The sequence below is a fragment of the Pogona vitticeps genome, chromosome 3 (assembly GCF_051106095.1).
Source record: "Pogona vitticeps strain Pit_001003342236 chromosome 3, PviZW2.1, whole genome shotgun sequence".
NCBI lineage: Eukaryota > Metazoa > Chordata > Lepidosauria > Squamata > Agamidae > Pogona > Pogona vitticeps.
This window is the reverse complement of record NC_135785.1, coordinates 51,753,672-51,775,900: the sequence shown is the minus strand read 5'-3', so window position 1 is coordinate 51,775,900 and position 22,229 is coordinate 51,753,672. Positions and strand designations below refer to the sequence as shown.

Genomic DNA, 22,229 nt, shown 5'->3' with positions numbered 1-22,229 from the left:
CAGTGGCCTGCTAGGTATACATCGTGACTCTTTTCACCAAAATATCATGAGCCTAATTTTAATCGAACACTTCTTCTATTAAAGAAGGGGTGATAAATATTCAGTTAATTGTCTTTTCAAAGAAGTAGCCTCATAATCTATTTCAGCATGCATCATAAAGAAAAACGCAAAGCAAAAAGCAAAGAACTGTGGCACCTTTAAGGCATACAGATTTATTTCAGAATGAACTTTCATAGATTACAGCCCACTGCCTCAATTAATTAGCAAGTCATCTAAGAGGATATAAAAGAAAGTGCAGGGAGGTCTTATCTGGGACAATTGCCTGAGACTGATCCTCGAACTGATGTATTCTGGGATGTCAAGTGATTACTTTTTGAGACCTTCCTTTCTGCCTCTATAAATCTGGATTTGTATTTGTTGGAGAGATTACAACAGCAAGTGTTTTAAATTTAAATGTGTTTTTTTATTTTATTTAATTACTTTTCCATATAGACTTTAACTACTGCACAAATAAAAATTATCATTCACTTCCTAACAGTAATTTGTCCTTCTAGGGTTTTACTTACCCTTATTTGGGGACCTGAATTATAGTCACCATGAGGGTCACCATGATGGTGACTAGCTAATTAAAAAAAGATCTGTAGATTACATGATATTGCCCACAACAGCTTTAAAAGTTGAGCCTTCTTACTTTGAAGTAGTGTATCTCCAATTGCCAGATTGGCGTGAAGGTCTGACCTTCTCTGGGCAGCCCAGTGCTTTTCTGGTTAATGCCAGAGATAGAACAATGGGCAGAAGGGGCTTTTAGCACAGTCTGGTGAACATGATCTTATGTTCTCAAGAGCATTCTTAGGTCCTTGTCGTGACTTTGCTGTTGCAATCTAGCCCCTAACTCTCCAACAGACAAGCCTAGTGTAGCAAAAAATTCCTTTAATTTTAAATGTAGCGTGACCCTGCACTCTCTATCACACAAACACATACAGGGTTAGTATGTATCTGGCGCAAGCACTGTGGGATATGCTATCACAACACCATGCCCCCCCCCCACAAATACAATCATGATGTTCTCCACAGAAGATGGACCCAGGCCCTAAGGCTAGGCCAGAGATGCAACACATTGAAGCAGGTCCTCCGACATTATGTTTGGGTTTTGTTGTGTTTAGTCTGGAGTCCTTCCGGTTTCCCACCTTGTCGTGAGACTCTGCAGGGGGCCACCTTCTCTCACTCTGGCGCTTGCCTCCTGCCCTTCCAAACGACAGAGGACCACCCATCCCCACCCATCCCCACCTGAACGGGCCCAACCGCTGACCGCAACAGGGGAGAGAGCGCCCCAGGGATCTTCCTTCCCCTGCGCCGCCCATTGTTCCCTCATCAATGGAGCCGAAGCGAGGGCCACCTCCCTGTCCCCTGATCCCAACGGCTAGCTCGCTTAGGACTGAATACCGACTTTACGCACAAAACCAGCCGGCCTCCACTCTTCTATTCCCCTCACCCGGAGGTTCGAGGTCTTAACGGGACCTGTGGACTGGGCCTCTCCCTCCTACTCTCGCTGCCATCTCAGCTTATCCTAAAGTTCACCTCCTCTTCCCCCCCCCCTTCTTTTAAGAGCGCCGCGCTTTCCCTGGGCCTGGGACCGTTACCCACCCCGCCCCGCCCCGCCCCGCCGCCCCGCATTTCTGCCGCCCGAGGCTCCAGGGGCTCTCACCGTCCTCGTAGTTCTTGAGGTAGTAGTCGGGTCCGGGTCCGCCGCGGCTCTTCGCCGGGTTTTTCACGTTCTGGAACTGCAAGAAGTCGGTCCTCTTGCCGGCGAAGCGAAGGAAGGCGGGCGCCAGGCCGCGGGCCAGGGTCACCAGCCTCCGGGAGCTGCACAGAAAAGGGGCCGAGTGAAGGAGAGGAGGAGGGACGGAGGGAGCGGCCTGGCGGGCGAAGCCGGGCTGGGTGAGGGGACCGCCGTGGCTCCGGTGCCCACGGAGGAGCCGCCCGCCACCAGGCCGGAAGCGCCCGGCATACCTCCGGGAGAGGCCCCAAAGGTGGGGAAGGATGGCGGCCGCGCCTGCTGCCCGAGGGGCGGGCCCGCGAACTAGACGCGGCCACCTGGGTTCTGTGCTACGCGGCGATCCTTCGGGAAGTTGGCGAAGAGAAGGGCGGCGAGGCAACTTGTCCGGGAAAAGGCGCAGGGAGGATATGCCCGGAGCTGGGGCTCTCCCCTGAGGAGTCAAACTCTCGCTCCCCCTCGGGGTCGGCGTGGCCAGGTGGCCCGTTCCGCGGCCAACGCCGTGGCGGATTCTCGGACCCACCTTTCCCGGGCGGGCGGGCGGGCGGGGGTTGTCTTGAGATTTAAGAAGGGGCACGCAGAGTAATCGGCTACCAGTGAGCCTCCCGGCCCTGCCTGGCCATCGGAGCCGCCGGGGGTCCGAGGATTGTCCTTCGCCTAAAGGGGGCCGTATTGTCCCAACAGGGCCCGCGCGATATTGCTCTGGAACTCCTCTCCTCGCTTGCGGCTCCTCCCTGCTCTGCCCCTGCCCGGGAGTCGCCGGAGGAGCCGGGAAGGAGAGGAGCGGGCTTGGCCACCCTAAGCTGGGCGCGCCGACGGATGGCAAGGCGGGATCCCCTGCAGCAGCTCCCGGACCTGCGAGGGAAGGTCTTCTGAACGCCGCGGCTGCAGGGCGGGGGAGGGGGGGCAACACGAGCAGCAGCGTTTTTGCTTCAGTCAGTCAGAAAAGCCGAACGTAGCCGAGATGCGTTCTCCATTGCAAACATGTGCATCTTAATAGGAACCATGGCCCGGCTTGCAGTCCCAGACGGGCGGCTCTACGAGGCCATGGAAGGGGGATCTGTGAGCACCGAGGGCGCAGGGACAGAAGCGCGGTGGGGGCCCCCGACGGCTGGGCGAAAGGAGGAACGTGCAGCGAGGGGAAGAAGCCGCCGCCTTACCTGAGGAAGTCAAGCCAGCCGTCGTGGAGAACGGAGGGGTCCAGCTGGAGCGACAGGAAATTCTCGCTGGTGACCCGGAGGGGGCTCCGGGGGCTCACGTCCAGGAGGATGAGAGTCCTGCTGCCAGAGGAGCCCTGGGGGCTTGGCCCAGAGAGAGGTCGCCTCACCCCGGCCTGGGAGGGAAGGGAGAGGTGAGCCAGCAGCGCCAGACCAGGGGCCAAGAGGGCCAGAAAGCCGGGAGGGCCAGAACTGGGGCAGGACATGCTGGGCCGAGGCCGAGGGGGGCTTCCTAATTAAGTCCCGCGCAGGGCACAGCCTGTCACGGGCGGCTAATTGTCCGGAGTGCAAAGCGTGGGGGCGCGCTGCCTTTTTTTCCCTCCCCCCTCCCTCCTTCCCTCCCCCCCCCAATGTTTTGGTGCTGGTGGGAGAGGGGAGCTGCTCACGCCCCTGACCAGCCTTCCCCGGGGCCGGTGCCAAGACGCCTTGTTCACCAGCGCCTCCCCTGGAAGAGCCGCCGCCTGCGGACATCTTCGCTTTCGCCAAGGTACCGGGGAGTCTCCTCTCCCGGGTTAACCATCTCGGCCTCGGCTCCCCAGAGGAAGCGGGCCGACTCCCTTTGGGGTTGGGGCTGGGGGGCTGGGAAGGAATTTGCCACCGTCTTCCCCAAAGGGGGGCCTCCCATCCTTGCAGTTGCGAACCGCTAAGGGTTGGTTTGCAGGGGAGCGCCACCCGGAGGTGAACCGAAGCCCCCTTTCCATCACCGAGATAGGCTGCCTTCTCTCTCCCGCCCCCAGCCCGGGAAACCGCGGGCAGCAACGCCTATAGAGATCTCTGGGAGAGTGCGGCGGAGATCACAGGGCCAGGGGGCTTTCTTTCCTTTGCGCGATCCTTGATGTCCCTTTTCACGCTCATATACCGAGCAGTCGAAGCAAAGCGAAGCAGGACCTGGCTCAGGAGAGGACGGAAGGAGGGAGGGAGGGAGGGAGGGAGGGAGGAAGCCACACGCCAAGGGCAGCGTCCCATCCACAGCGAGGGTTGCCAACAGGACCCGGGACGAATAGCGACGCCGCCGCGAGGACGTCTGCTCGGGATGCCGGGGCGGAAGCTCTTGGCTCTGAAGAGAAGCGCTCTCTCGCCCGGGGTTGTGGAAAAGCGACTGGATGGTCTTCGGTGGCCGCAGTCCAGGAGGAGAGAGGACCCAAGGGAGCGGAGGGAGGCTGGTGAGTGGAACCAGCTCCTAAGCCGAGAAGGTTTACTTTTCCTCCACGGAGGTAGCATCTCCCAGACAGCCAAAGAAAAGATCTGTTCCCTCGGCTCTCCCTCCCGGCAGCCGTGGCTGCCTTTTTCTACGGAGTCACCTTCCTCTTCTCCTTGGGAATATCGCCCGGGGCTCTTTTTGGGGCGGGTATAGGGATAATGGAGAGTGAGCCAAGGGGCAGGCGGGGGTATTTTTCCTTGGAATCGGAGGGGTTGCCATCGGAGATAGGGGCAGGCATGGCTATCTGCAGGGGCGCCTGCCCCCCCCATCCTAAACTTATTTATTTGGGGTTTTTTTGTGTGTGTGGATACAGACCCAGGCCCTGTGTTCTACTGGCGTGCTTACATACCACTGGGCATGTTCTTCCCCCCGAAAAATTCCCGTGGACATTCTGGGGGACAGAATATGATGTAAGGACAGGCTGGGAACAGAAACGATTATTGCTTCTGTTAATCCCGCGAAATCTCTTCAATTTCCACTTGCCGCTTAGATGGAGACGAATGGTTCATTTCTCCCCCACCCCACCCCACCCTATAATAGTTTTAAAAACAAGTTTGGGAGATACCTCCAGTTCTGAATCGCAGCAGAGTCCGGAGCAAGCTTCCAAATCCCTAACTAGCGAGAAGTGAAGGATCATTTCCATCAGGCCTCCCTCCCCAAGCCCTTTGAACCTCTATACTGTACTGTATATTTGTGGTCAGTTGAGATCGGCTCTGTTCCCGAGGACACTTCCCTGAGAGTAAGCACTATTGGAGACGGTGGAGGCTTGCTTTTACGGAGTACATCCATTTCGTTCTCCTGAGTAAATCTGTATAAGTGGGATTGGGTTATATGACTTCAGCATACAGAGAGAAAGAGAGAGAGAGAACGAGACCGGGCCGCTTACTTCCAAGCAAATATACAGCTACTGTACTGGGATCCGCGTGTTAAAGCGTTAGGCAGATCACCTGGCTAGGAAGGGCTGGCCCACACCCAGCAGGCATTGCCCCACCTTGAAGTGCCTTACATCAGGACCTGGAAATTAAAAAAAACTTTCCAGAGCAACTTGTTATTATCTTAGCCTTTAATCAATTTGGCGAAGGTGTCGCTTCTGCCGATGAGATGTGTAACTTCTGTCTTCCTCTAGCCTTAAGAAATGGCCCTTAACGTCTTATTTAGTCCTTCGCCCTCTCTTTTTAAGCGCAGTCATTCTTTGCAAACCTTTTCTGCATTTATCTAAACCATTTCCCGTGAAAATCTGATTAAAATAAAAGTCTAGCAGAATCGCCCACCTGAGCCGAAACTTTTCGGAACTTGATCTATTCACCGAGAAACCAACCGGGTCCCCAAGATCTGAGATAGCTTCCCGAAAATTTGCCGTTTCTTGGTTCACTTAACGTTGTGGGGGCCGGACCGTCTTTATTTGGAAGAAAGTGCCGCCCGAGGTCACGAGACTGCAGCCCTAACTTGAGGCCAACCAAACTCCGAGTCTAGTAATTAGATTCCGGTCTTGCTTGGCCTCGAGTTATGGCTCTAGTATTAAACAATTTGTGAAGAATGATATCCACACTCTTCTGCTTGGCTTGTCTGGTATGCAAAGCGCCTGGACGGTGGGGAGCCCTGGGACAGCCGACCCGACCTTGTGCGCTTGCTTATGCATGAAAACATTCTTACTCCGCGTTTAGAAAAATGATGTTCGGGGACTGCTCGCCCCAATATGTTCCAGCCAGCAGGTTACTGGCAGGAAAATTCTGGAAGGTGTATCCCAAAAAGTAATTTTTACAAGTCAGTTCTTCCTCGCAAGTAAGTTCTTCCTATCGTGTGGATATTGGGTGAAAAGTTGGGCGGGGTGACTAATAAGAGTCGTTGGCTCTGAACAAAATCACAATGGATTTCGGATCTCAGCCCCCCAGCCCGCACGATCACGTGAATGTGTGTCGTCGGGAGCGAGAGCCATCTATCCTTTGCTGGCTGATATCCCAGAGGATGGGTACAAATTCATAGCCCTGGATTGCTTTTCAGCAATCAGGGCAAGCCACTGATTTTCTCAGTCTTGTAGTCTTCATCTCCTTTGCAAAATGCTGAGCCAACGAATCCCACTCCGTTTATTGATAATATTTTTGTTTTCTGGAGAAGAGATTACTTGCAAGCAAAATTTTTCCAAGTAATGAAAGTTCCGCTTGAGCAAACAAACAACCCCAGTAGCTTAGACATATGAGCGAAATGTGCATGCAATTCTGTTAGTAGGGGTTTCCTTTCCCAGCACGGAGCCGGAAAAGGAGTGAGGCTTTGCCGTGGCTTTTAAAAAATTTAGGATGCAGCATACTGTATATTGGGCAAATACCTATCGACAGGCAAGCTTGAGGAATCGTTTTCCTGCACTGTATCACTGACGTTACTCGGAGAAGTGTATTTTAGGTCTTCGGGATACGGGGACTGGCCTGGCTCATGCATGGGTCTGGAAGAAAATAAAGGAAGACAAGGAGACTTTCCCCTCCCTTCTCCTTCAGTGAGTATTCATGCTCAAGTAGAACTTTCCCAATTCATCACAGTAGCCCGACAGGGTCATCTAGCCCAGTAGCCTGTCTCTGACAGTGTCCAGATCCATATACGCCAGGAAGTTTTTTTTCCTTCTTTTCTTTTCTTAAGGTGGGGTGCGTCTGTCAAAGAGTTCTCTGTAGAGTCTGGGAGTGTTAAATTTTAAGAACACCCGCAAAATGTCAGGATAGATGTATTAACCTTGCTAGCCAATGTCTATTAATAGTTTCTTTGCATTTCTTTACATCAAAGCACTCCAGGCTTAAAGGAAATAAAATAGTCCTTCCATGAAAAGCACATTTTACCTGGTGAATTCTTTGAAGTTAACCCAACTGAATATACCCGTGTGAGTGCAGGCGGGGGAGTGGGATTTCCAGTACAGCAGAAAGAGCCCCCTAGATAAAGTGTTCCTTCAAGGAAACAACTAATTTCATTCCTTTCAATGAGTGTTTTCATATAATTTGGTAGTGTTTTATAAGGACAAAAAGAAAGAAAGAAGTATTTCTTTAGTCTGCACGTTTTGGCGACTGTACTGTACATAGTTCAGTAACTTCCATTTTCTGAATTTCGAAGGCTGAAATCCTTGTATTTTCACAGTGAAATTCTGACCAGTTTTCTATTTGTTTATTTATTCTCCCTTTGATTACATCTTTCTCAAAACCGTGGGTCAGACCACTGGTGCAATGCGCCACTGATTCACTGAATGTTGCATGAAAGTAAAGGCTCTTTGAGAGAGAAGTTGGTCTGGAAAAGGTATAGGCCGTTTGAAACTAGACAAGGCTTCAGGCCTCTGACAAGATGGGCCCTAATCGACCCAAGGTGAAACCATGGTGAATCTGTGCCAATTCAAGATGTCATAAAACTCTTTTGTTGGTTTTGCTGCAAGGGATTAAAACGTGGCTTACTTCCCTGGAAATCTACAGTTGGGTTTGTTCTTTGGATGACATCTCCACTTCATTACCCAGGCATGTCAAAGGATCGCTTGGAAAAATCTGTAGCCCATTGGAAGTGGCAAATGTTGCAGTGCTTTTGTTCAGAAGGGTTTTTTTTCACGTCTGTGTGTGTGTGTGTGTGTGTGTGTGTGTGTGTGTGTGTGTGTGTGTGTGTGTGAGAGAGAGAGAGAGAGAGAGAGAGAGAGAGAGAGAGAGAGGTATAGTAGTGCACAGTTAGTTTGCAACAGGAAGACTAGCAAATAATCTTGTGGTAACCTAAGGACTAACAAGTTTTATTTGGTACATGTTTTCATGGACTTCAGCTCACTTCCTCACACTTTAGCCCACCTGGGCCAAAATCTTCCCATATCTTATGCCAAATAAAACTTGCCACTCTTTTAAGCCAAAAGACTCTTTGGTGTGTGGGGGGGGTTGTTTGTTTGTTTGTTTTTGTTTTTAAGAGCAGGTAGCAGGTCAGTGGAATTTTCTTTTGTAACTTTTCCCTTCATTATATGAGCCGAGGAATAAACCTTTGCTGGGCATTCAATCAGAGTTTTTAGAAGTTGGTCTGGGGACTACCGCTCTAGGAAACACCTACATCCACTGGTGATGTTGGCTGGGGGATTCTGGAAGCTTTTCCTATCAGAAATATTTTTTTCCAAAATCTATCTTTAATCTAGCCTTTGAGTCCCAGCACTGTGGAACTAGAGAGGTGAGATCCTCCAGCACTGGCAGGAACATCCCGCTGAAAACAGCTTTTAAAATTGGACTGAAATACCTGTGCAATATGTTTACCCCAGCCCGGTATATAAACTACCCCATGGCGTTGCAAGATTGCATCCGGAAGTCCAAGCACCTGGTCTGAAAGTCAGTTCCGCTGAAATTGACCACCCTTTAGTCTCCTCTTGCTTAAAGGAGCGGGTGTTATCCCGCCCTGCCACCGCGGCGAAAAGCCGATCGCGTAACATGGAGCTGCCATTCCTTCTCCCGCTTTCCTTGAAAGGAAGCCAACCCATTTCACAACCTTTTCACTAGGCAATCCTACCCGTGTCGGCTGAGCGGAAAACTCCATCGAGGGCAATGGAGCTTAGTCCCGAAACAGAGAGTACTGTAGAGGATTGTAATTTCAGTCTCCTGTAGATTTAACTGGATTAAATTATTTCATATCCTACAAAAACTTGTCATTCCTTTCATTTTACAGGTCATTGATGAACAAGCCTAAAAATTCGGGTCAATTGACCCCTCGAGATACGACTTGGAGGATCTACCCAAGAACTTTGTACATAGCTGGTTAGTTCGTTTGTTTAAACACACGTTGAAAAACTTTGTATGTATGTGGTTTGTTTCTTTGACTACAACTCCAAGTATCCCACGTCCAGCATGTAATGAATAATCCAGTTTATGAACTGCTTTTAGACATCTTAAGTATGGACAAAATCCATTAAATCCGCCTTTCTTGATATTCACAGGGGAGGAGGGGAGGAAATGACAATTAGAATTCCTAAATATAATGTATTCGGCGAAGTGATCCCTCGATTTGGCGCCCTTTGGGAACCTCCCTGGCAGTAATTTGCTCAGTTTGGACTCCACCGTTTGTGATTCATGGCTTCAGAATTCAAAATTTGTCATTCATTATTTTGATATTTGTGTAACTGGTAACATATGCTCCAAGGCCAATACCTCTAGGCAAAGAAATAGAAAAATAATAACAAGCGGCAAATTGGAAAGTCAGGATTTAACCTGTAATAATGATGGTCCCTTTGCAAACCGAGTCGGGGACATTTCCGAATGGGATGTTGTAAACATAAATATTGAATATTGGGGGGGGGGGGCGTGATTTTCGAAACGTGTTTTCCCTGCTACATTTTGCTCCACATCCACTGCCTGGGTTTAAAAATCTCGCTGGTTTTATGAGATCGGCCGTGCGGGTTGGGAAATCCTAAGAACCATAGCTTCCCCCCCCCCCCAAAAAAAACCCAAAATATATTTCTGGGATCTGGAACAAAGTATTGATGAAGGCTGGTTTGGAAAGGAACTCAGGTTCTTTTGGTAAATCCAGCAAGAACATGACCTGGATTCCCAGCGTTTCGTCCGGTTGTTCAGGAATCTCACTTCATGCATTTCCACGGAATTTATAGCCGTGCAAAAGCCCCTGCCAGCTCCGGAGACAAGAACTGTCAGCGACCAGTCTATGGCTGGCTGTCTTGACCTTCAGGTCTCCCCTTACTCCAGCCGGCCTTTAGCTGGAGTGTGTGACCAAGAAACGACAAGGAAAGATCTCCGAAGTCCTGTATGTCTGTCTCTCTCGCATACGCACGCACGCACACACATACGTGTTCCCGGGCCTGTTAACTCTGAAAAGCTGAAGAGTCCAAACTGACCAAACTGCTGCCAGGGAGGCTCGCAAAGGCTGCGAAGTTGAGGAATCACTAAAAAAAATACACTTAGGAACTCTAACGGGGTTTTCCCGCCTTTCTCCCGCGAGTGTAGAGAAACCGACCTTACCGAAAGGACTAACCGCCAGGGGGCGCAATTGTATGGAGCCCGTTTCGTTATGGCTTGCCTTCCAGCGTAAAGAGGTTGCGAAGCATTTCCCTTTGCCCGAAGGCGACTCCTCATAGTGCGCGCCTCCTAGTGGCCGAAAGGCTTGCTGGGACATCAGATTTTTGCTCAATGGCTGGGCAGGAAGGCAAGGGGTCAAAGCTTGAGGGGGGGACTACAACTCCCAGACGAGATGGCGGCGGCTTTTGGGAGGTGTAGTCCAATTTTCCCCGAGCTCTATGTAATACATCGATCCTAGCAAATCCTTCTGCACAGCTTCACTCCTCTGTCGCTCTGTGAAGAGGGTAAGCCAGGCTAGAGAAGGCCCTGAGCTTTAGCCTCAGCCATCCACATCGGGCGGGGCGGGAAACTGAAGGACCTTCACCCGTGAAACGCTCCCCTTGGCCAATGTGAGACTTCATGAAAATCAGCTACCTGTAAAAAAAAAATAGCTCCACGTTGAGGCACCTTATTCCATGCGGTTTGAAAGGAAATAACAGGTGTGGGTGTGTCCCCAGTCCCCTGCCCAAGTTTGCAGTCTTCTCATGGATCAGGCCTGTCCGGTTTAGCCTTCTGTTAGTTGCCAAGGAAATGCTTAGGGCACTGCTTCCCAACCTGGAGTCCCCTGACGTTCTTGGACTACAACTCTCAGAAATCCTGGCCAGCACCGCGAGTGGTGATGACCTTGTGGGAGTTTTAGTCCCACAACATCTGGGAGCCAAGGTTGGGAACCACTGGTTTAGGGTATGCTCACAAGTGCTTCCAAGTCCCCTTCTGGTCTTTGGCGACCCAATGAATGACTCCTAAAGATTTCCAATTGACTACCTGCTCAGATCGATCCCTGTCACTTTAGATCTTCCTCTTTTCCCGTTGCTTTCAGCTTTTCCTGGCATTATCTTCTTTCCCAGTCAGTTTCTCCTGTACAGTATGTTGAAAGTACTGTAGGGCTTGATTTGAACATACTTATCTCTTTTTCTGGCAGTCCGCTAGATCCCTAAAGTTCTCCTCCCATATCACATTTTGAAAGGGTCAGGGTATCCTCCCTTGTCTGCTTTCTTCATGGCCCAGCTTCCACATCCAAACATGGGGATACCACAGCATGGATGACCTTGGCCTCCGTCTGCATGACACACACTTGCACTTAAAGAGTCTCTTGCAGTTCCTCCACAGATCCCTTTCCAAGTCTCAGTCTTCTGATTTCTTTACTACAGTTTTCCCTCCAATTTTCGACTGCAGCAGTGTGTGGAAAACCTTGAACCATTTCGATTTCTTCATTGCCGGCATTAAAGTTCGGCGCCTTTCCTCCATGAATTTTTCTGTTCACTGTTTCAGGCTGGTGGCCACCATCACTATTCCTTGTGGTATAGAAATCCGCGTTTTTCACTAAGGTGTTTTCATCGCAGCTTGGAAACCTTGGGTTGTTTTGAGCACTTCTCTCAGAAAATGGCCATGTTGGTTGCTGGACTCTGGAAGACATAGAGTACCCCAAAAGGAGCTTTTCCAAGCTCAAAGTTTCATCTGTCCCGAATCTCGGCCAATATCAGGAAAGAGGGTGAAAAGCTGCTCCCTGTCCACTTTCCTCCATCATTTCATACACTACTATCATGCCTCTGTCTTTTTTTTTCCGCCCAAGCGAAGCAGCCTAGTGCTTTCAGTCTTCTTCCATGGGGAATTTACTCCAGCCCCTTGACCAGTTTGATTGTGGGGTTTTTTGCACCTTTTCCAATCCTGCAATATCCCTCTAGATCTCCTGCATCTTCTACTGCAGAAAATTACTGCCTCCCTGTGCAAGAGCGGGGAACCAAAATACTTCCCCTTTAACTCTGAGCACGGAGCACGGGTACGCTCTTTGCTTGCCCTCTGCTTCCTGGGGAGGAGCAGGCGGGCCGCTTCTACGGGAAGATAAGGGGGAAACGGTGCGTGGGGAAAAAACAAGGGATTAGCTGTGCCCTCGCCCCAGAGCATCCCCAATAGCGAAGACCTTTTTAAGTTTCCAACCTCACTAGTTTTTAGCGGCTGGAGAGATGTCGAGCTTTCTGTCCGAGGCTGATGGGCAGCACTAAGCGCTATCCATGATCAGGAGACCGGCATGAAAGCCCATTTCTAGCGGGACGGGTTTTACAGGGCGCATCGGCCGCACCGCGGAACAGAAAATAGACTGGCGGGTTTCTCGCTCTCAAATTCATGGCGTAGTCGGTGTTGGTTCAGGGAAAATGGCACCAAACCCTGAGGGGCGCGTGCACCAAGATTTAAGCTTCTAAGCCTCCCCGCCGGAGCCCGATCCTGACAACAACGAAGATGGAGCGAGAACAGCGAACCTGGCCCACTTTGAGCCTGGCACCTGCAGGATCTCAGCGAAAACCGGGGTGCGGATGGGCGAGTTTGTCTTTTCAGTAATTGCTGAACAGGGGAAGTAAATCAGACCGAAGCGCCTTCCCGAGCAAGGATGCTCCGTCGAATCTCCCTGTTTTGCCGGCGCCTCCCACCCAGAGGAGGATGGAGGGCGATAACAATGAGCCCCGCTGTCAAGAAGGAGCTGCCCAGAGTCTTTCAACTCTTCCGCCGCCATCACACACGAGGGCCTCGCCTGGCCACAGAGCTGGAAGAGCCTGATCTCTCTGTCCCAGGCAAGCATCCGGGGAGAGAGCAAGGAGGTGAAATAGAGAGAAGTCCCGGTTCTAGCCGACCCTCGTCGAAGTGGCAGGGAGAGGGGGCGGAAGGGGGCCAGGCCGGACCGCCCCTCTTCCCCGGGACCTCCGAAACACGGAGTGGTAATGACCGCGAACGCGCTGCGGGCTTCCCACTCTTCTCCTGGTACAAAGTGAGAGCAACATGTAATTTTTAAAAAGACAAAGAGACAGACTCTCCCTAGATTTCGTCTCCTTTATGCCCAAGGTACTCATCGTTCCAGGTGTACAGTTTTCCCAGCTGATGGCAGTCCAAAGACAGTTGGCCGGGAAACAGACGAACATGCTTTGAAGGGACTTTCTGGCCACAACCACATCTGGCTGAATTTGGGGGCTTCTTTGCTCCTTCCCTCCCTCCCTTACTTTAAGTTGTGTACTGTATACCACTTGGGCTGAAGAAGAGTTCTGGAAAACTTGGGAACTTGCACGCTGCGACAGAATTTCGGTCTGCCTTGATGGCCATATTTATTTATAGCCCTGCAGCAGGCTTGGGTTTTGCGGTGCCCCCGGCCTGCTTCCCCTCCCGGGTGGACTCCTAGAGCCCGACCGCCACCCCGAGGCGCGCGCCCTGGTCCCGGGGTCCCGAACTTGCTCCCGACACAAATGAGACTTTCATTTCTCGCTTGCATTTCTTCCCAAGTGGAAAGCATTCTTGTTTCTGAACACTGGAGGTATTGCGTCGTGAGGATTTCGGAAATCCTATCTCTATCACCGGGTCTTCAGCAGGAGATGGATTCTGGCCACTCGATTTCCTTCTCCAGAGTGCCTTCCCGTTTTGCATCTGATGAAGCGGGATGCCATCCACGAAGATGTGTGCCAAAAAGAAGAAGCCCCCGTTCATCTTTACGGTGTCACAAGACTTCCTTGTTTTTCTTGCAACAGGCTGTCATTGTCTGTCCAGAACCCCTTTAGAATGTGTATATTTGGCAATAGTAGTTCTCGTTTGTCCGAGATTCCTTCATGTTATCCCTGAGCGGGTCCAATAAAATTTCACCCAAAAGATTATGTCAGGTTTCTTTCGCCGTCCCCGTCGCCCATCAAAATGCATTGTTACATGAGAAACGAGAATGTTTAACAGATTTAGCAGATGAGTAATTATTTGTCTATATTATAGACTGACTGCCTTAATTTTAGGGTAAACCACCTAAAACGCCTTAATATCACAAAAACGTAAACAATTCAAACAGGAAACTGGAACACTTTTTTTACTGGATTTTAATCAGCGCTATGTCTTGTGGAAATTATATCTGTATGAAGCAAGTGTATGAAAGAGAAGCGCCTTTTGAAAGGGTCTTATCAAGAGTCCAGCTTTTAAAAGGAAAATCGCCTTGGGAGGAGGAGGGAAATGACATGTTTTCCCCTATCTTTCTGTTACGGGAACCTAACTAATCCTCACCCAGCAACTTCTCTGAGCCTCCGATTCCAGGAGTTCTACAGAGTTTTATCCAGCAACAGAGGTTCTAACGAATAAAAAAGCATTTCCTTTGTTGTTATTGTTACTGTAGTTAGTGAATGAGGCCTGCATCACATGTCTTGTGGCTAATAACTCTTAACTGGAAACAACGGTCCAGTTAGTATTTTCCACCACAAATAACAAAGTCTTGTGGCATCCAAGACGTTTTAATTGACATAAAGTTTCATGGAGGGCAGGCCACTTCCTCTGATGCCCTGGGGCATAAACTTGCATGCAATCCACGAAAGTTGATGCCAAATGAAACTAATTACTTTCGAAAATGCCATCCGATTTTTCACTGCTTTTACTGTGTTCAGCCCTCCTCCTCTTGCCCGTATTTTCTACCAATTATTTCTCTGTTATTTTTCACGGAAATGAATGATACTGTTGTTCCAATATCCTGGGAATATTATCGCTACTGAACTGCTGTTATACTGTATTTTTAACCAGCGGACTGATTCATCCCTCGAAATCTTGACCTACTCCAGCCAAGATACACACCATTAAATGGAGACTCATTTACTTCAGTGGGAACCCTAAGCCCCACGTTTAGCAGGTCTCTTCCATCCCTTAATTTTCACTAGGTCGCAGAAGACCAATGCTTCTCTAATTGCTCTGAGATGCATGTTTACATTTACACCATTTCTTTTTCTCCACTGGGGCAATAGAAATAAGATACATTTTTTATGTAAGAGAAATTTCTCCCTTTCAGCTTTCTATATTTCAGTCCTAAACATACGGAGAGAAGTGCTCCATATAGATCAACATGCCTAGCTTGTTTGAACCTGAACCTAAATGTTTGAAACTATAAACTGCTAACTGCCTTTTAAGACTCAAAGGCTGTCTCAATTACATGCATGTTTACTTGGAAATAGTACCCAGTGAATTAAGTAGTTCTTGCTCCCTAGGAAATAGTTTTAAGACCACTTAAATGGAGGTAAGCCCCATTTAACACACTGAGATTTATTTCTCCAGTCCAAATCTAAGGCTCACAAACATGTCTGTGGAACAAAGAGCAGATTCTCACTGAATTGAAAAAGGTTTATTTTATCATAATTCTTAGCAGACTTGTAGTGCTTATTTTCTATTTTAATGTGTGTGAACTATCATGTTTCTTCTTTTCTTTTTGTAGGTAATAGTTACATGTGTTAAAATATCACAGGATTTTGTATATCTATATGTAGTTTTAAATAGACTTTCACTAGGGCTGTGCGTGCTTCCCTGATCTGATCTGATCTGATCTGGAGACCTAATTGGGACTTCTGAACATATCTTGATTTGGTCCAGAGCAATTTGTACTCCATCAGATTCCATATGTGCCTTGAATCCGAGTCCACTTGTTGGCGTCTAACTGAGTTGCATTGAAACACCAAAAGAGATACAGCTCTTTTGTTGTTGTTGTTGCTTGCACTGATGTACATGGAATCTGAAGAAATGGTAGACCCTAAAGAGGGGTATAAACCTGTCAAACTTTGGAAAGTAGTTTTAGGGGCTTGTATACTATGCACCTTTCATCTTTTTGTTCAAATAAAAGGGTGATGCAATTTGTGCCACACATGATTTGATTTGTGTTCCAGATGTAAATTAATATGTAAATTCTCTTGATTTCACTTAGGAACCAAGTCTGGACATTCTGCTTTAATCTGGACCTTATATAAAGTAGTCCAAAGGAGGGTGATTCAGTTCATAATTTGTGAAATGTCCCGCTGGGTGCACTTTCCTACTTTTTAGTGTTTGCTCACTGAGAGGGAACATATACATAAACTATTGCAGATAAGTAGAGTTACTCCCCATATCATCATAATTGTCTGTCTTCTACTTTTCATACAGTATTGTAAATCACCATGTTAAGAAATGATTTGGTCACAAGAAACCCACCTTCTATCTAATCTAAGATATAAAAGAATGGACTGTGCCAAGGCAAAAGTAGGCACTTTTAAGAGGGATGCAATGCAATCCCATAATGCTTGCTCAGAAATTAGTGCCATTGAGTTCGCTGACACATGTTTCTACATGTGGCATAGGATCACAGTGGTAAGCTTATAGTTAGATCGTCCCCACTCAACTCAATGAGGGTTTTTTTTTGCTTTGCAAATGACAACTTGGATAACAATAATTATAGACATTTCCAAAAGGATAGCCTGATTAGCTTATTGGGGGTGGGGAGCCATAGAGTTCTGCAACACCTTAAGGACTAGCAAAGTCATTATAATAAGAGCTTACAGCCCACTTCAGACTACAGACTACAGAGACTAATGATATAATAAATTTGTCTTTAAAGTGGCATGGGAATGTCTGTTGCTTCTGATAATTAAAATTTGTCCCATGGATTCCTGCCCCCCCAGGCTAGTCATACTGGGAGGTATAGGTTAATTAAGAGACTATAGAGTTGGATGTTCAGCCAGGATTGAAGAGCAAAATGCTGCTTGGTGAGGGGAGGGGGAGAAGATTTACAGAAAGCAGATGATGTAAGAGAATCCTGCACATTATAAAGGAACCCTCAGGCCCATGGGCTTCTGCCCCAGTGGAGTCTCCAGCTTAGCCTTTGATGAAATGGTGCTTGTAGCCGAGCTCTGCTTCAGATACAGTTTCAAACAGGCTGATGAAGTCCTTTTTGCCTCATTTAAGATAAATAGAGAATGCTGGGGAGGGGGGGAAGTGTCTTCCCCCATTTCTTTTCTCTGTTCTATGAAAGCCAGGCCGGGTGAAGAGGGAGGAGGGCAAGGCCAGGGTGGGAGGTGGCGTCAGATCACACAGCATCTCACAGTCTAGCCTTACATTGGCCTCTTCAGTGAAGGAAACCTAAATTAACTGCAGCAGTATATACTGGAGGAAAAAACCTCTGCCCGGAACCTGGTTCCCAAGGCCCCATTGGAATGAGAGGAGCCCTTTATGCCAACAAGCCTTCCTGGCAAAGGTTTGATGCTGCTTTCTCTAATACAAGCCATGCTCATTTTGCCACAGAGTAGAGAACAGCATGACTGAAAACAGCTCATGACTTCAACATCAGACAGCAAAGCTTAGGGGGAAAAATGCTTTCCCAACCTCTGCAAGGGAGTAAACACAGTACAGAAAAGATACATCAGTTTACTGACACCATCTACTCACCGTGTGTTTTCTATATATCTCAATATTGCTGAAGCATGGCAAGATCAAAAGGATCAATGGATAGTGGCGTTTTAGAACCAGGGCCCATGAGGACCAAATACTGGGATTCTTCTATGCCATGTGCTTCAGGCTTTGCTTTTCTCTCCAAGCTTAGTTGTAATCTCCACAGTTAAACTACATACAGTAAATGCTTGGTCTTGAATGGGCAGCTAAGATTTATTAGCTTCACAGAAGACCTGCACCCAGTATAACATATATATGGACATTTTCACGGTGTGACATTTTCACAGTGAAATTTACTACTATAATTCTGTCAGTGGGTGCCAATCAGTCTTAGTAATAATAATCAGCAAATCAGTTATAGTAGCAGTAAAAGCTTTCTTGGCTTACCTACTATAAGTTCTCAGCTCTCCTAAATGCTCTGTCCTTTGTCGGAGGGAAAGTGTTGCCCAACAGAGGCATTTATTAGAGAAGGGAGAAAAACAGGGAGCTTGAAATCTCTTCCAACCCAGCACTCGCCATATGGTTGACTACAACATATCATCCACAGTCAGCATGGCAACACTGACCAGCTTTTAAAATTGATGTAAGTGGCAGGAAATTTGGGGGTGGGAGTGATATTCCATTTGGAATAGATCCTGGCTGTGCTGAGAGAGAGCACACTGGAAAAAAGAAAGAAATCCAGCCATTTCCATCGTTCAGCCAGAAAAGGAACCTTCACTGACATTTAAGGTCAAAACATGCAAGGCCCATGACTAACCAATTTCTTCCTGAAATGTATTTTGTTTATGGTTTTGACCATGGAAGGCTATAGATTTTTCCTGACACATTAAGTACCCCTTCTCTGATATCCTTTGGGACAAAAAGTAAAATCATATAGCTGTATAACAGTCATGGAGGAGGCTTCTGCAGCAGACCTTGTATTAAAATAAAGAGAAAAGTGGAGTGGATTATCATAATCTTCTAAAATCAGTCAAGGCTGATATTTTTAGATTTCCAGGTAGCAGCTGGAATAGCAGGCTCTATTAAGGGCCATTTTAGTTACCCCATCCTGCCACTCTTCAGATGCTCAAAGCACCCTGGCAGGAAAGGTTTAAGCCTCTTCCTCATGCAGTTCTCACCTTCCTGATGTAAGCTCTGATTGCTTTTTTTCTGGATAACTCCTGGCTAAGTCTACAGAGAGAAGACAGACTGTAACTTGATATGTTTGATGTCTCTGTTTGATGTGGAATCTGCAAAACTCCCTCTGACCTTGCTAGCAATGTGGTTTCAAGAGCCAAGGGCATTACATTACATCTGGCCCAATTTTTGGACTGCTAGTCTTAAATCCAAATTTTGAGCCATTTTCCCCCAAAGAGCTCCAAAGAACTTGAAAGTTTCTCTTATTCCTAACTTTCCAGTGATCCAATAAAGGTATTACTCTACCCAGAACTTTGCTGCATGCGTACCTACAGATCTGCCCATTAGCTGAGTGAGTGACTGCTATCAATCAAGGTTCTCCTCACAGTACAGTAGTGGTAAACTTGAAACTAAAGATATTCATCATGAGAGTCCCCATCACAATTCCCTCCATAGAGGGTTAAAACAAGCATGGGCCTGAATTGGTGCATCCCACAAAAAAATAGGTCTTTTGTAAAGTTAACAGCATTTAATTGCCCATTCAAGATCAAAGTGCCCTCAGATACTTTGCATTACAACAGGGATAACTTTTACAAGAATGTGGGAGGCAGTGAAAGACAGGCCTGACAGAAAACATAGCACTATATTCCTTTTGAGTTGTTCTATTTCACATACCTTTGCTGAGGGCTGCAGGGATCCTTGTATAGGTTCAGCTACTTTGCTAGCTTACCTGAGTATATAAACTGGGCCAAGCCTAAAGAACCTCTGGCCCTCCAAATGTTGCTAAACTCCAATTCCCATCAGGCCTGGCCAGTCTCCTGTTTAAGGCATCAAAGATTGGTCTGTCTTGTCCCTCCCCAACTCCATTTTGCCTAAACCATTTTGGAGTTAGGATTGCCCAGTAAATCACAGAGGGAGGAGAGGACAAGCTAAGAATTGGCCCCAGAGACTAAGATCTAATTTTGCTGTTTGGGTGCCCCCCAATAACACCCCTCCCCAACTACCTGAGGAAAGGTGCCAGCTGGGAGAAGAAGAGAGGCATGTGTCCAATCATCTGGATGGGAGAGCTGGCCATGACCATGATCACCAAAAACTTGGCAGCTGTCAAATGGATACAAGAGATAGGGACAGATAATAAGGGTGCTTTCAGACAAACAGCGTCTGGTATTGCCACAAAATGTTGAGAGATGCCGTGCAACTGTTCCATTTTGACCTCCCTAGTAGTTTCCACACAGTAAAGGGGGGACGGGATGACAAATATGTTGTTGTTGGAAAACATGCAAGGATTACAAATTAAAGACAATATCAGGGACTCTGCAATAAATGTGATTGCCCACAAAGACATGTGGATGCACACCCCCTAGGAATCATTCCATGTAAAAGAAGAAGGGTAGCAGAATTCAGGAACAAAATACTGTAGCTTATCTCCCAGTGTCCCTAGCCATAATGGGTATGCTGGTTGGAGATGGTGGGGGAGGTGTGTGTGTGTGTGTGTGTGTGTCTGTCTGTCTGTCTGTCTGTCTGTCTGTCTATCAAATATTTTTGCCCCACTTTTCTCCTTAAAAAGGAGCCAAGACAGCTTATATCATTAAAATACCATATTTAAAGCTAAAACCTGAAAATATATAAATACTAAAAAGGATCAAACAAAGACCATACTAAAAATGATAAACAGAAGCAGGACCAAAAATACATTCAACGCAGTTAAGGTACAATAATCCATTTTTAAGAAATGCACTCAGAAGGGAAAGCTTGACTGAAGAATCCATCACATTGGGATGGAGTAAGATTGGGAAACAGTGAGAATCATCACTGTGAAAGTTTGTGCTGCTGGGTGTTGGGTCCCAAGTTTCCTCCCAGAATATTGTTAATCATGTTAATCTCAGGGACAGATGTTTGTATTAGATGTAGTTCGCTAATGTTTATTTCCTTGTAACCTGTGCTCAGAATTGTGTGTTCTATGCATATACTGTACACATATATCTTATCAAATCAAAGAAAGCTAAATCTGTGACTTGAATAATTTATCTGCCAATTTTCATATGATTGCTTTTGTTTTTCAGGCTTTATTGCTCTTCTGACATGAGAACCACAGGTATAAGGATTTATACTTTGCCACCAAAGCAAAGAAACATTGCTGAAAACCCTGACTTAGGCTACAAATTCTTCATTCTGTCTGTCTTTTGAGATATCATCAGGCTTTGCTCATGTAACTACAAGCCTATGGACTAGAAACATACTGACAGAAGAATTGTTGCCTGTTATCACATTTTGTGCCTGTGTAGCATAGCAGCATATTCAAAGGCTTGTTTTTTGGCTAAAACCCTTCACTCTTGTTGACAATACCATTCACGGTTGTTGGAAAAACAACCCTGTATGTTGCTTTGTGTGAGTGGACAGTAGCTAATTGATGAAAAAAAGGAGTCAGCTTTTGGGTTTTTCTCTTGCTTGTTATCTTTCTGTAAATGGTGGTAAAAGCAAGAGGGTACTGTATACATCATCTTGACTGCTGCCATTGGTGTTGTCACAAGTCAGGCTGTTCTTTACTATGTAAAGCTTGGTATCCTTTTTCCTGCTGGCATCACAGTCACATATTACACAGCAATATTGGACCATTTCCTAGTGCTTTGAATAATGGATTCAGAAGTACAATATCCCATATTCATCAACTGAAGGGTAGTTAGTTAGTTAGTTAGTTAGTTAGTTAGTTAGTTAGTGTGTCTGTGTGTGTGTGTGTGTGTGTGTGTGTGTGTGTGTTTGTTTGTTTGTTTGTTTGTTTGTTTGTTTGTTTGTAGAACTGAATATTATAAGAAGACAAGGCTCATTAGAAAAGACAATAATACTAGGAAAAGTTGAAGGCAGTAGGGGAAAAAAAAGACCAACGTGTGATGGACTGACTCAATAAAGGAAACCACAGCCTTTAATTTGTAAGATATAAACAGGGCTGTTAATGGCAAGACTTTTTGGAACACCATATGTTAAAAGGTACATAACAAGTTAGAGAACCACTGTGAAGTCAGTTCTAACTGTATGTGTTATTTTGCCACCACGTTGATTCTAACTTATGGCAATCGTAGTAGGGTTTCTAAGGTATGTGAGTCCCAGGATAACACTACTGTATATCCACTAAACCACACAGGCTGTCAGTTCTAACTACTTACTTGCAAATGTCACAAAACGACCCTTTGGCTGTGCAATGTTACTGTCATCACCACTACAAGGGGTTTACTTTGATTTCCTAACTGTCCTCATGCTGGATGGAGATGAAGGAGGGCAGGAAGATTCAGACTATTTACCAAGGATTAAATGAACCAGGACCCAGGCAACTATCGAAGTTGAAAAGAGAAACTTCATCACATGGGAAAAAAAGAATAAGGTAATATGAGGCTTCTGCTCTCAGTCAAAGTAACTGTGATTCAAATAAGGTTTTGGTCTGATAAACATATTTGTTATGGTTTCTGAAAATATGTTGCAATTTGTTCAACTAGCTGTTTCTATCGGTTTTATTGCATCTATTGATATATGTCATCTTGCCTTATTTTTATGATTTTGATATCCGATACTATTACTCTTCTTGAACACCATAAAGTAGGTACTCTTTTTCATCAACAAACAAATCAATTAATTCCAGGAGTCAGTTGCACAAAGTGCTCAAAAAGGAAAAAAATATTATTTTCTTG

The 22,229-nt window shown here is 46.8% G+C and overlaps 1 protein-coding gene and 1 long non-coding RNA gene across 2 annotated transcripts in view; one reads left to right on the top strand and one right to left on the bottom strand.

Moving 5' to 3' along the window:
- Positions 1 to 3,312, bottom strand: part of HPSE2 (heparanase 2 (inactive)) — a 168,414-nt gene extending 165,102 nt beyond the window's left edge. Inside the window, exons 1-2 of the mRNA XM_072995719.2 lie at positions 2,935 to 3,312; positions 1,706 to 1,863 (exon numbers count right to left, since the gene is read on the bottom strand). Of these exons, the coding sequence (XP_072851820.1) occupies positions 1,706 to 1,863; positions 2,935 to 3,197 (421 nt within the window). The 5' untranslated portion in view covers positions 3,198 to 3,312. The remainder of the gene's footprint in view (positions 1 to 1,705; positions 1,864 to 2,934) is intronic.
- A 2,597-nt stretch (positions 3,313 to 5,909) lies between these two features.
- LOC144587883 (uncharacterized) lies at positions 5,910 to 22,014 on the top strand. The gene is made up of 3 exons (XR_013543076.1): positions 5,910 to 6,680; positions 8,843 to 8,931; positions 20,613 to 22,014. It is a non-coding gene; the product is annotated as an uncharacterized LOC144587883 (long non-coding RNA).
- Positions 22,015 to 22,229: the final 215 nt, after the last annotated feature.